The 14,588-nt window shown below is 36.0% G+C and overlaps 1 protein-coding gene across 4 annotated transcripts; it reads right to left on the bottom strand.

Annotated features, from left to right (window-relative positions):
- Nucleotides 1-984: 984 nt before the first annotated feature.
- On the bottom strand, nt 985-14,092 carry LOC105051226 (protein FLX-like 4). Of its 4 annotated transcripts, none has more exons than XM_073243652.1 (5): nt 13,893-14,092; nt 2,904-3,511; nt 2,639-2,778; nt 2,060-2,498; nt 985-1,572 (listed from the first exon to the last, which is right to left on the bottom strand). In XM_073243652.1, the coding sequence occupies exons 2-4, from the start codon at nt 3,452-3,454 to the stop codon at nt 2,092-2,094; spliced, it is 1,098 nt and encodes a 365-aa protein (XP_073099753.1). In that variant the 5' UTR covers nt 3,455-3,511; nt 13,893-14,092; the 3' UTR covers nt 985-1,572; nt 2,060-2,091. The 4 variants fall into 4 exon arrangements, with proteins under 4 accessions (XP_073099753.1, XP_073099755.1, XP_073099754.1 ...); XM_073243654.1 differs by having other exon boundaries at nt 985-1,360; XM_073243653.1 differs by lacking the exon at nt 985-1,572 and adding an exon at nt 1,601-1,874.
- Between the last annotated feature and the right edge of the window lie 496 nt (nt 14,093-14,588).

Raw genomic sequence — 14,588 nt, 5'->3', positions numbered from 1 at the left:
TTCATTTTACTACCAATTTCTCCTTATACTTGAGTGCTTATTTTGATGTTAATACGGTTGATGTCCTATCGATAGATACGTTGCTAGAGGCTATTGTTTCTTACTAACGACTTTCTTATTTCTTGGTGCCGCAAAAAACAGGCTGTTTATTGTTGATACTGTTGATGAACTCATATGGCTCAAATGGTTATTATAGGATATGAGAGTCACTCACCATGGTGTTGTCTTTCTTTATTGAGATTATCAAATGCCATTTAGATTGTTCATAATGATATTTTTTATGAAAATATTAAATATATTAAATTAATTATCACTTTGTTTACCAACATATTTGCCATGGTATCATATAATTTCAATCTATTTCCTCTAATAATTAGATTGTAGATATCTTTACTATGGCACATTTACCTGGACCTTTTTGAAACTTGGTTTTGAAACTCAAGTTGGTTTCAACCATACTATCTTAAGTTTGAGGAGGGTGTTCATATGATATTAGCTATATTTGTCCAAATCTAATTAGACAAACCATAAAGTCTAGATCTTCTTTTAGACACATAACTAGGCTATAAATTGTGATATACATGGTCACAAAATATGGAAGGCGAAACGCGGATGCATGAAAATACCTCATGAACGGGCAAACGGGGAGAGCAGTAAATATTATAATATTAACCTGGATGTGTTTGAGCCTCCTAACTTACTAAACCTTAACACCTCATTTTGATTGGTAACAGATCCTTTTACATGAAAGAATGTTGACGTGGACTAGATTAAAAAGAGTTTTATATTACATACCTTTTGGATGGTCTACATCCTTTTCTCAAGTTTATACAGAAAGAGGTTCAAAGAGAATGGGATACACGGCAGTGGATATGATGCATATTTATGTGCAATATTTTATGATTACTTTGTAGCCTTAAGCACGCCAGATGCAACTGATTAGAGCTGCGATCCAACCAAACTTTACATTTTTGAGAAAAGAGAGAAGATCAAAAGACTGGGCTTTCTATGTTGGATGCAGGTGTTTTGTGTATTCATTTACAAGATAAAGGCACAAGCACTCATCTATGTACTGCACTCTATGGACCTCCCACATTCCAGAATTCAAGTCACAACCTCCCCTACTTGAAGAACTCAATATAACAAAAAGATAACAAAAGCAACAAAGATTTGGATGATGCAAGGCTTGCTCCATTTATGCATCAAGTACTAGCCACAATAGAGCTTTGCTTGCTCGACTTTGTCCTGCTGGCATACAAGGGTGTCCAACCATATACTTTGATATCATCCATCATCCTTGGCCAATAATACAATGTCCATCTCGAGCAACTGGTCTCATGTAACGTTTTGTATCTTGGTCCTGCTTGAGGATTGACTTTCTCAAATCTCCAAATTTATGAGGCATGGATGGCTACCATACAAAAATACAAGAATACATATTCACTATATCACATATCGCCATCCCCCATCCTAGTCCTACTTCCTTTCTTGAAAGAAACTGATAGAAAGAAAGGGGTCCTGTAGCTTAGGATTCAGATTCCCCCCTTCAGAAGGACCACGAGCCATCATCTCCTAAGTAACAAAGAATTGCCATAGACTTTATATCAGACAGCAATATAGTGACACAGATCGGTTCTCTTACAGATTATGATCTGTAGTTTATTTTAGTCCATTTAGTGATAGATCATAACGAGCAAGGCTACGCTTGTTTAGGCTACTTTACAACACTCTTGGGCCAAATATCATATTACAACCACTTCAGCTTGACATGGATTACCGAGCAGGAGATATGCTTAGTTTCAGCTGATGAAACTTTTCGATTCAGGCAATCTGACATGAACTTAACAATCATGCTAGTTGTGGAAAGGCATATCCTATTAAAATAATAAATTGAAATAAGTGAAATAAATTGTCTTAAAGAGCATTTCTTTTTTTTATTATACCACCTGATGGAGATCATCAATGCACCATTAAATAAAAACTAATCCAATGAAGTGCAACTGATTGCCCAAACCCAGAAAGTAAATGACACAAGTAGCACTGGCTAGGACAAATATACCTGGTATTCTCCACAGAGCAGATGCTCAAGCTTTACCTTTGAGTAGATGTCGCACCTCCTCTTGCAGCATCATAACCAACTGTGTTAACACGACCAGAGGAATCCGTTCCCATTCTCGCTACTGTCCCACCAGTCATTGGGATCTGCATGCTCCCATAACCATCTGAATTCCCAGCACCACTCACACCACCATATGCATTATATAGCTCTCCTGCTGCCCCACCAGTGATTGGAGCCTGAGTTCTTCCATATGCTTCAGAATAGCTGCCAGGACCGCCAGGTCCAATGCCAGCATTTGGATAGCCACCACCATGGCTGTAAACAGTGTCTGCATAGACACCACCTTGTCTATAATCATGTTCTGGGTATCCACTACCCTGTCCTGCAGATGGATTGACAGGATGTGGATTACCATATATTACTCCATACGAGTTCGGTGCTGCATAAAGCAGAAAGTGGTACAATTAGAAGAGTTTCGGAAAGAGGGTGGATTTTTTGGGGAGAATAAAGGGGGAAAAAAAAAAAAGAAGCCACAAAGATGGGAATGGATAAAACAGAAGCAATCACAAAGACTACTACCATGTGCTCTTTTCTCAGCATTTAGCACCTCAGCTCGTAGCTTTTCAACTTCCCGAGCCATTGATATCAGGTTCTTGTCCATTGCCCGCATCTGCTCAACTTGCTCCATGTTTGCACCTTTTTCATACTCAAAAGCAGCACTTGCCACAAAAGATGAAAGGAAAAATTAGTGATATCACTAGAACCATCAGAAGTGAAGGCAAATGTAGGGTGAAGATAAATTACTGAAGGAAGGAAAAATCAACCCATGGACCACTTCACTTACCGTAATTTCTGATGTTCCTGTCTTAACCCATCCAGCTCAGCATGCATCTCAGGCAACTTTTTGATTTCTGTGGAGGCTTTCTGGAGTTCTTCAGTGGTACGCTGGATTTTGATGACTAGTTCTTGTCTTGCAGCAATTAGGCTCTGCAACTCCAAGTGTGCTTGTTGCAATTCCTTCTTTACCATCTCACCAGCACGGATATCAGCCTCTAGTTTTCCAATCTTTTCCAACAATCCCTTGACCTGGATATCACTTTCAGTTTGGAAACTACCAATATGAACCTGCACTCTCTGCAATCCCTGCTGGGTGGCAAGGAGCTCCTCTCTCAAGTTCGTATTGCTTGCTGCCAGTCTATGGTTTTCTCTTGCAAGCCTTTCCATTTCAGCTGCTTGAGCTGAAATCTTATTTTCCAGGAGCTCCGGTCGGGGTAGTGGCTCTAAAGGGTGGTGACCAGCAGGACCTGGCCCACGAAAAGGGCCATCACGCATCAACCCCGGAGCCTGGACAGGCCGTCTTTCAAATGCAGATGGAACACGTCCATGCAAATCCATCTTTTGGCAGAGTAGATGTACTCTCCTAAACTTGGATTTTGACAATAGCTTACTTTTCTGCAAGCAACAACCAGTCATGTCAACAACTCAACTAAAAATAAATAAATAAATGATTCTATCATTACAAATTATCTACGTATGAAAGCATGAAGGGTTCCATATAATGAATCCATAGCTTGTCTCATCTGAATGTAAATTTTCTCTATTAATTGGGCCTTGAATATCAAAATTCTGTCACAATAGCAAACAAAATGCACAACTTTCTAAGGTGGCACAGCGATTCTGCAGATCCCAGTTTGTTTTGATGGTTTTTTGAAGTTTCAGTGTTCGTTCAAGTTTGCTTAAGAAGTTGGGGTCTGCCTAGAATTCCTAATGTTATTATAAACTTTTAACAATTAATTTTTAATTAAACAAACTAATAAGAATTACTTTGAGCACATTTCAATTTCCTTAAGGTCAGCAACAGTATTAGGTTTATGTAAGCTTCACAAATAGGCATGATCTATAGATTGCAGCAAAGTTATTTGATTACAAGTAAAATTTTTATCAAGTTGAATCTCCAAGCAGGCATTTTTTAGCTCCAGAATAGGGTGTTTTTGAAGCCACACAGAAGTAGCTGAAAGAGAATGAGAAAGGGCAGAGACAAAATAAAAATGCTCCGCATGAATTCCTACTCAAACTAGTAATAAACGGAAAAAATAGAACAACGAAGTAAATGATGCAGGGAAAAACAGACCATGCAAGGCAACCACCATCCGAGTTAAAGAGTAACAAAGTTCTTTAGACCATCAAAAGATTTATACGGTACTCATAAAGCACCAATAAATCTCTGTCCAAAAGAAATCACATCCTTTAATTTTCTTTTTAGAGTTAGTCTTGGACATTGAAGTCACAGAGATGGTCACCCAAGTTAAATCGACTTTCCTCATACCGGATTTTTATTTTTCTTCTTTGTAAGATATAACAGAATACCTATTTTAAAATACAGTATCAGTTTTGCTATAACCAATCAGAACCAGTGTTTTAAAAAAATAAAACAATGATTTTGGACAGGAGTTGCATGATTCAGATCAGATTGTAAGAAATCTGAACAGAAGAGGCTCTGGATCACTTCTGAGAATCAGCTGACCTGACATTCTTTCAATCACCGCATGATCCACAGCCCAAAATTTCAAAAAGAATCAGAACATGCTCAAGATCTCAGGTAACGTTATGGGTTCATCTCAAAAAAAAAAAACAAAAAAGAAAGAAAGAAAGAAAGAAAGAAAGTAATATTTTGGCCAGTTTAGATCTTTGCAGTAGTTCCACCTGTCCCACTTTCTGCATTTGTTTCTCTCCTTTTCTCCTCCTCCAGGGGATAGCAACCTAACCTTTCTTTCGGTATTTTAATAGACTATTTCTTCTTTTCCTCCTCAAACAACAGCAAACAACCCCAACCCTATTTTCTTCTCCTCTTTGTGTGTTAAAAGAAAGAACCACATCTTCAAATGTTTCTTGTTTATCCTTTCTCAACGGGATTATTCACCTATTTAGTTCCTTTTATATCTTAAACATTAAATTTTCTTTAGGATAAAAATGGGTACTAGTTGTTGGATGATTTGAAATGTTTTTATTGATTATATTGATGATCCGTTTTTTTTTTATATCATAATTTAGCTCTAGTTTTATTAACTTTTAAAAAAAAGTTCATTGATAATTTAATTCCTGAGCATTTTTATTTGTATGCTTTATGTTTTATAATTTATTATAGCCTTTATATTTTAAAATATTATTTCCATATTCTCTTTTCTTTTCCTTCAAGAAAAAGGAAGGAGGTAACCCCACCAAACTAGTGAAGGTGGGATTTGAACCTAGGTCATTGGGCCCAGTGACTTTAAGAACAGCACTATTTGGCACCTACTATTACATTTTTATGTAAGTTACAAATCCACTTGGATTAGCAGAAATCTAAAATGAATCAAGTTACTGTAACACAATTCTATCAAGTTAGTGTAATGCAATTCCTAACCATCTAACTGCCCCCTCTCCCTCACTTACTCCTATCCCATCTTGCATCGTTGGAGGGTATCTTACTCTTCATTTTTCTTCCATTATATAATCACTTTTCTCTCCTTAGAGATCATGACCTTATACCTGGTCCTGCAATCATCTAATAGTCTGGATCCATCTTGGACCTCAAACCTCTATGGAAACAATTGCAAGTATACCATCCTATGGCTATTGCATGATAAGATAATGGCCTAGTATTAGGACAAGTGTTACACATGGAGCACCTTCTTTACTAAACCAACCAAGATGAGTCTTTGATCTGATGTGAAGATTTTCGGTTAAAATGTTAATAAGGTTGGTAGAATGGGACTTGTTGATTTCACAAAAGAACCCAAGGATAATCTCGAAGCCTAATCACTGATTTTATAAAGAGAAGTAGATATAAAGTTTATAGCAAGCAATGCATCCATTATTAATCTTTGTCTAAATTATTTTTTATTCTTCTACAATTTTTCTTCAGGCTGCATGCAGGCGATCTCTCACCAATGTTATTGGTTTGAAAAATCTAAAACATCCAATATAGCAGGTATTTCCTCCCCTGATGTGAATTCTGTAACCCTGCAAAGCCACATTAACTCTATTGCAGAAAGGAGGGAGAAGTTACAAAAATATAACTGACATATTGATAGATTTCTACATGTGTACTCTCTAATTAAAAGTTATTCTTTAGATTTATTCTATTTTGGTGTTAACTTTTCATTGATTAATTTTCTTAACTCAAATACTATGTTTTATTTAATATTTTTCAAACGAACATGATAACTTTTCTTATTATTAAAACAAAGGTACTGCCCTTTGCTGTCAAATATATAATATCAATCAATAGTTCTATCGCATACACAACATAGATACTATAAACTTTTCTACTTCTGCAGCTATCATTGAAACATGGATGTACCATGAAAGGTACTAACATAATTCTGACAATTTTTTATATTTAAGCAGATTTAAAATTGTAATTATTTTTCCTCTCAAGAAATGCATTTTGGTAGTGTTAAGCATCCAAATACCCAAGTCCCCTGTAGTTGATGTACTTCTATTGTCTCTAATCTTATCATAATCTTCTGCCCCTCTTTATTTTTTAATGCCAATTAACAGCTAAAGCCAAGCTGAATGTCCCAGAAAAGGAAAGAGAGCTTGGTCAGACAGTAAAAAGTACCAGTTTGCACCGCTTTATTTGGCACCATAGTTGCTATACCACAGCCTCATTAGACATAAATACATATCCTCCATATCTTTGATGTGCATATAAATTACCGTGCCGATACATACTGGTGATATAAAACATGTTAAACGGGTGAACTAGAAGTCTAAAACACAAGGTGGTGGAACAGTATTACTCATTCGTGGCAGGATGGAATCACTAATACCTTCAAGTGAAACAAACACAAAAATTTCTAAGTCACATATAGATACATACATGCATACATATATGTATGTACATATGTACATAATGAATGTGTGCACACATATACTTCAGGGCCAGGGCCATAAGCGGTTGACCTATTAAATATAAATTAAGAGGGCTTCATGCATGCAAACCTTTTGAAAGTAACACTTAGATATCTACAGTTGAAAATTAGGAAAAAGTGCAACTATATCTTTGCCATTAGATTCTAATGTTGGAATAACTTGACTCTAATTCGGCTAAATCAAGTTTTGAAATCTCACTTTCGGTTCCTTCCAATCAAGGCTGAGTTTCAATTCAGCATTTTCACTCACGTTTTAGCAGTTTGGATCAAATAAATATCCAGAAAAGAAGAAGCTTTTTTGAGGGGGTAAACAAAAGAAATGTTCTAGAGTATGTTATGTCATACAGGTTCTTTATTTCTGTAGTTTTGAAGTTTTAGGCTAAAGTCAATACTGAATATGAATAAAAATTCATAAACTATAATAGTATTTCATCTTATGAAACAAAAGCAGTCCAAAACACAAGGCTCCTACCATCATGGGGACTGGGGAGGACCAAATGTACACAGGTTTACTCCCACGTATGGAGAGGTCGTTTCCATGTTTCAAACCCATGAAACAGGTCATGATGGAGCAACCTTACCATTACACCAAGGCCTACCCTCTTTTTCCATGTGAAATGTCAACAGGTATTGTTTACTTCCGCCCCCTATTCCATGCTGTGAAGTGTGAACAAATATGTTGTAGAATTTCAGTGGTTTTAAAAACCTTTATATGTAGAAATGTTTAAACTACTTGCCGATGGTTTGGATGCCCACAAAAAATATCCATGAAACATTCCTAATATGATTTGCAATGAGAAGTTAGCAAAGAAAGGAAAGCATTCCTTCATGTTCAGGAAATCTGGATCTAAATTCTCTTAAAAAACTTGGATGAACTAAATCACCTTGCATAGGGAATTCAGTATCCTTTTGGCATGAGCCACCTAGGAGCCTCCTCAACTACATCCAGACTCTTCTCTCCATTCACTTGCTTCCATCTAAACTGCTTGAGGTTTTATGATCTTTCTTCTAAATAATTTATATCAACATCCAATCAGGCCCTCAATGCCTAAAATGGTTTTAAATACTAGTACTGAACCTCACAATTATTTTTCTATTGGAATGGTATAGTATTGTTTCTTACAATATGTACAGAAATTGACAGCTTCAAGAAAATGAAAAACTGTTAATATGCATAGTGGTCAGTGTGCTAACATTGACATGCACCAATACAGATCCGTGCAACTAGTATGCACTGGTATGCAGTGTTTCAGCATCCCAGTCCCTTACTGGTACCAATTTCATGTCGGAAACTAGTTGTACCATCCCGGTTTGGCATTTTTTGAAACCACAGTGACTAGTATATTCAAGTATTTTCCTTCATTATTTCCTCATGGATGATAGATTAGCCTCAATTTAATGGATTTCTAGATTTCAAACCCATCTTGATACTAACTTCTGTCAGCAGATCCCATCCTAAAATTAATCTCTCTCTATCTCAACCAATCACTCTTTCCATCTCAGCCCCCTCTTATTAAATTAATTCCTTAGAAAGAAAAAAAGAAAAGATCATCACCCTCATTTACGAAAAACACGAACATGCAAAATACTGAGGTTATACTAACAATCTTCTCTATCTAAAGTCATCCTCTCCACAACTGAAATCTGGGGTAACACAAAGCAAGGCCAAGTAGCAACCAAAACCCCAGAAAGCTTGACAAACTTCAATATGTAGTGTTTCCTTGTCACCATGAAAAAGATCTCCTATAAAGCAGACCTTCCCACTAATCATTGCTTAAAAAACCCAGCCCCCCATCCCGCACCCCCCCACCCCCCCCAACCCGCAACACTGAAAAGAGAAAAAAACATGTGTTACACAAAGAAAACCAATCACTTACCCTTCATAACTTAGTTCACAGATTTACTTTAAAATTGAACCCTATCTAATTTAGGCTTTTGTCCAAATATAACTTGGTTTTGACTCTAATAGGTGCAGCAGAGAATTCATGCTCATTAGAAGTAAAGTGTTTTATATTGGGAAATGCATAACACACATGCAAAAAGTCTCAGAAAAAACATCAACCAGAAGGGAAAGCCAATTGGGATTGATGTTGTTCATCCCAGCTATAACCAGAATCTTTCTTGGGGCTCTTTGCCGCACGAATATGATATGCTTGAACTTTGTTGCTCTTCTTATTGCTCCAACTTAAGTTTCCCAAAAGAATACCTCTCTCCAATGCAATTTTTATCTAAGTAGAGACAATTGGGTTATTGGAGGGAGAGGAGGTTGTTCAGTGTTCCATAGGTTGGGACCTTTTTGCCCACCTACATCTGTACAACTTCATAACCAATGTTAAGATTGGGATCAAGTTGTAAATGAAGGGGAGGTCCGATTGGATAACATCATGGACCGCATTGTAAGGATTTTTTTTCTCTGATTTCTTTCAAAATTTTAAAATGTAAAAAAAGTGAAGAAAGCAGCATAAGTTAAGTATGAAGTAGATCAGGGAAAGAACAGAAAGCCATAGATATAAGAAGCCTACTTTTCAAGATTATAAGCCTATATATAGCATCTTTAATCAAGCAAATATTGTGTTTCGCTATTCAAGATATTTATAAGATAAATAACATATTAGTTCTCAAGTTAAATATGCTTGTAGATAGTACATTTTTTTGGAAAAAATGGATAAAGTTATAGCATATGGCTTTAAAAAAATTGAAAATTTCCTCTTATTTATCCATGAACTCCAATAGTAGGTTAATTTTACTATTCAAGACTTATTATGATAAATAAATTAAAAATGTAAAATAATTATAGAAAATGTGCTCACACATGATGATAATAGGTAAATAACATAATCATGTTGGATCTTATGATTCAAGGGGCTAAATAACTCATAATATTGGATCTAGATCATATTTTCCAAGTTGATCCTAATCAAATGATGAGATCTAGGTCCTTATGAGATCCCGGATAATAAAATCAAACTCGCAAATCATAAGATTTTAACAACATGTTGTAACAATTAATGAGTCTATCACCAAATTGATTATCACAATGATTTACCAAATAAGCACTTAAGCATTGATTCAAGTCCACAAACTTTGATTTGACATTGTAAAAAATATTTAAAGTATTTATAAAAATTTTACATTTCAAATATACAAGATTTATCCAAATAGATGAATCTTAATCTTGTTGCGGGAGTATTACTTTTTCTAATTTGGTTATCAAGATATTTTTACTTAATCGAACAATAAAATGATGGCATGCCTGCTCTAGATTATTGCATTTTTTAAAAAAAAGGAATGGCTCATTTGTTTTAGATTTTTAGACAATTTTCAATTAGAAACTTTCAAACCTAATAAACTTGAGTATATGCTTATTGATATGGACAAGACATTTTACTAATAATAAACCAAGCACAATTTTAATAAAATTGCTTTTAAATCTACATAAGATTATTAGTAAATGTAAAAAGGTTGTCACACAAAGCTTTAATGAAATTTATTTTAAATAAAAATATCATTACCAAGTAGATTTTTGACTTTTTAATAGATATATGTTATTAGCCCCACATGGGCCAAATCTTAATTATGCTCATTTTCTTTGCCAAATGTAACTCAACAAAGAATAAGCAAAGAGGCTCTTCCTCATGATCATTGCCACGTCAGTGCACAACCAAATTTTTAGACAAGAAAGCCCCTACATGGTCATCACCACTCTCCTTCCTCTTCCTTTTTGTTTTATATACGATTTAAATCTTAACGATGTATTTGTTTAATGAAAGATCTCTCCAATTTTGCTCTCTTCTACCGCAAAACCATGTCTTTATCCAATCTTTGCCCAATTTATAATGCTGCTGGCATGTTTTCCTCCACGTCAAATGCCCTCCAAAACTTGACTTCTTGGTCATCCTCAATGGTTAGGTTTGGGCTACACCACAAGCTAATCCATTCTATGCTTTTAATTCCCTCTCTCTCTCTCTCTCTCTCTCTCTCACACACACACACACAGAAAAAAACATCCATTTACAATTGTTACACTAGGCTCAAATGTATTCTCAAGCTTGCTTGGATCGTGTTCAATACAAATGTTTTTTTTTTTTTTTGCGGGGGGAGGGGGAGGGGTGGACCTAACCATCTAATTAGGTTTAATATATTTTATTTTGTCACTTATTTGCATATTTTAGTTTGAATTTTTATTATATTTTTAATTTATCTTATTTTCTTTTTAATCTATACCTTTTATTAACTTCACAAGTGGGTTTTGGATTAATTTAGTCAGGACCTTCCTTCAAACAGCACAGGAGGGAAAAAAAATAGAAACCCAGCCAAGAGGGCTGCAATTAATAAGAGTCCCAAAGGAAGTGCTTAACAAACACATCATCTTATTTTTAGCAGGATTATTTTTGTCATTAAAGGAAAGTGCTCCACTAAACATTCCTAAAGACACCTCATTACTTAAAAGGCAACTAACAATAAATTGAATTCCAGAATTTATGGGGGTAAAATGCACTGTCACGCTCCCTAGCCTGCCAATTCCTCTAGGATTATTTGGAGGTTTGGGGCATATGACCCCTCCGCCCCCCCAATATTGACACCATCCCTCAACAATCTTGGTGACCGTGATCCTGCCCCACCTCTCTCCACAATCCAAGTTGCACACCATCATTCATGCCTATTGTTAGCCTCCAAAAAGGTAGCCCTAGCAATGGCACAACTACTACTAACAACACTTGTATAGCTCAAGTGTCTTTATGATCTTGGATCAATGAGTCCTAAGGAACAATGCATGATAGAGGGCAATCTTGATATCCTGACATTATGCAGTGGCCATTGGACAAGCAAAAGAAAGATGGAAAAGAGAGACATGGCCTTGATAACCTAATAGCCACCTTCTTCACACTGTTGAGGGCAAGACAGAAGAGGACACCAACCGTAAGTTCCTACTACTCTAGAGGCTGATCTTGAGGATGTTGACAAGGGGGAGACAATGCCATTGGCCAGACGATCCAAACTTTGCTAAAGATCCTTGAGAAGAATTGGACCATTGCATTGCAACATTGATATGGGTCACAAATCGGTATGAAGGAGGTTAAGACCAAAGGCATCAAGGAGGGTGAAACTTATGGCTGGAGTCTCCTCTAAATCCAACTTTTTGTTTGTGAGTGAGAGTTAACAATGTTCTCTTAATGATATAATTATTCTTGAATTTCCCATTGGACGGAGATTCTTTGAGTCAGTTGTTGACAAAAAAATTAATCAAGAATTCACTTATCCATGATTTTTTTTTTCCTTTACTCATCACTCACAGCAAATTCAAAAACAAATTATAAGTTACAGCATAATGATCCTACATATTGCTGGCAACTGTGCATTTGTTGTTGTTTGATCTTCTTTTCTTTTTTGCATTCCTTTTTTTTTTGGCTAATTTCTACTTTACTTATTTTAACTATTTCTAAATTTTTGGCATACTTAGGGCCTGTTTGGTACTTTTTTTCTGTTTCTTTTTTTTTCAAAAAAACAGAAACACAGAATTGAATGCAGAAAACATGTTTGGATCCCCTATTTCTATTTTTGTCTTTTTTTTAAATAACTTCCATTATTTCTAGAAAAAGTGAGTGAAAGATTTTCACTTCCACTTGTTTTGTAAAAATAGGTTTTCACCCTTCTCTTCCCAAGCCCTCCTCTTCCACCAAATCTTGCCCTCAGCCCCATCGCCACCGCCCAAACACACCACAGCTCCCTGGGCCTCGCCGGCTATCTCCTCGCTAGATACCAAGCAATCGCTCATCCTCAACCGCATCACCAACCCCATCCCCACTTTCTTTCCCTACGACTCCCTCGACTGCCTCTTCGCCCGATGTCGATCTCTCCCTCCTCTTCAACCATGCCACCAGCCCCATCCCCTCCTCCCCTTCCCTCATCATTTAAAAAGAAAAAAATAGAGAGAGAGAGAGCGAACCAAACATATTTTTCGTTGTCAAAAATATGATACAAACAAAAATAGAATTCCTGTCTTCAGATTTTTCAAAAAGAGAAGTGACAACGATGCCCAATGTAGCCTTAATATACTCTTTTCTTGATTCTACATCCTTGCCTTACCGAATTATTCTCAAATGTTGAACATGTAATAAAATAGTTGCCAAATATCCAAAGTAACCCTAGGTAAAAGACCTTGTTCTAATCCTACAAGAATCAGCCAAATCCCATGATCTCCCTATCCCATTTCCTTGTCACTCCCTTCCTTCCTCCCATGCTCTCTCTCCGATGCAAGCAGCTGGATCTCTTTCATGCAACAAAATTCTTACAAAATTTACCAATAATGTATACCTTCATATATTTCAATAATTGTTAAAATCTGCATTATTTCCAATAAACTATCCAAGCCGCAGGGCACAAAACTACAACAGCAACAACTAATGCATGATGTTACAGCTAATGGGAATACTAGCAACGGTTTTCTTTTTTAGCAAGTAATAGCAGTAACACTAACATGTTACTGCTTACCACTCTGACGATGGTAATAACACTAGTACGTTTCTTCTATTAACGAAATACAATACGAAAAATATGAAAACATAGCACACTACAAGAGAAAAACATAACGAAAATGCCACAAAAAAAAAAAAAAAGCTCTCATTTTCCTCAAACAAAGAACAACAGAATTCATAACAAAATGGAAAACCCCAATCGTTTACATGATTCAAGAACTTTTTTTTTTTAATTCCAATCCAACTCAAACCAAAAAACAGCATAGAAGTAATGATAAAATTTAATCCATCATTGATCGGTACGACAAAAACGATCATCAAAATCCAGCGGTGGAAAAAGATCTAAAATGACTTGTCCCGATAAAATCAATTATAACTCCAAAAAGGAAAAACAAAGAAGAAGAAATTAGAGAGAGAGAGAGAGAGAGGACGAGGGCTTACATTGAGGCCTATGGGATCTCGATTAGCTTCTGTACACCGCCGATCATCGACGCCCGTCGCAGGCGAATTGGAGTGAAGCCACCCTTATTGCCCTCGGTGGAGACTGGAGAGCGAACATGGGATGGGAGGGTGTGGTGCAAGGTCGAAACCCTCCTATTTTTTCTGTTTTCCTCCGCTAAAGATTTCAATTTTTTTTTGTTGGTACAACGATTTCAATTTTTCAAGTGCATGGGTTGTCCTTTAGCGGGGCATTTTGGATGAGGGCCAGAATCGGATCGGGTTAACTAATGATCCGGTCCAGTTCTGAGCCGATTAGATCCAACCTGATCCGGTATAAAAATTTCTGTTTGTGTTGGGGCCTAAAAATCAGAATAATTTTTTGTATACCGCATATAGTATAGAAAAAATATATCATCTCATCTAATTAGGTCACGTAGCTATCATTTTTCAACACGTATTTAATATCTACAGTTTCATTTTTTATTTGAAATTTTGAATGATAATAATATCCCTCATCTTCTGAAAAAATTAACATCATGTGGTCATATTATGACATCCTATGAGCAAATTATGATTTTCTGTTCATAATTTGACCATAAGATGTCATAAGGAAGGAAGGATATTTTTATTATTTAAAAATTTTATAAATTTTCAATGACGAAAATGCCCTTCCCTCTTTATAACTTCTGAAAAAAA

The sequence above is a fragment of the Elaeis guineensis genome, chromosome 9, assembly GCF_000442705.2.
Source record: "Elaeis guineensis isolate ETL-2024a chromosome 9, EG11, whole genome shotgun sequence".
In the NCBI taxonomy this organism is placed as follows: Eukaryota; Viridiplantae; Streptophyta; class Magnoliopsida; order Arecales; family Arecaceae; genus Elaeis; species Elaeis guineensis.
This window is presented reverse-complemented; position numbering and strand designations above follow the sequence as displayed.

What these genes read in the sequence shown, in the direction of transcription:
- LOC105051226 (XM_073243652.1), bottom strand. Translation starts at nt 3,454, where the DNA reads ATGGATTTGCATGGACGTGTTCCATCTGCATTTGAAAGACGGCCTGTC. An exon ending in CAGGAACATCAGAAATTACG is followed by an intron (nt 2,779 to 2,903) that starts GTAAGTGAAGTG and finishes TTTTGTGGCAAG; the next exon opens with TGCTGCTTTTGAGTATGAAA. An exon ending in TGCTGAGAAAAGAGCACATG is followed by an intron (nt 2,499 to 2,638) that starts GTAGTAGTCTTT and finishes TGCTTTATGCAG; the next exon opens with CACCGAACTCGTATGGAGTA.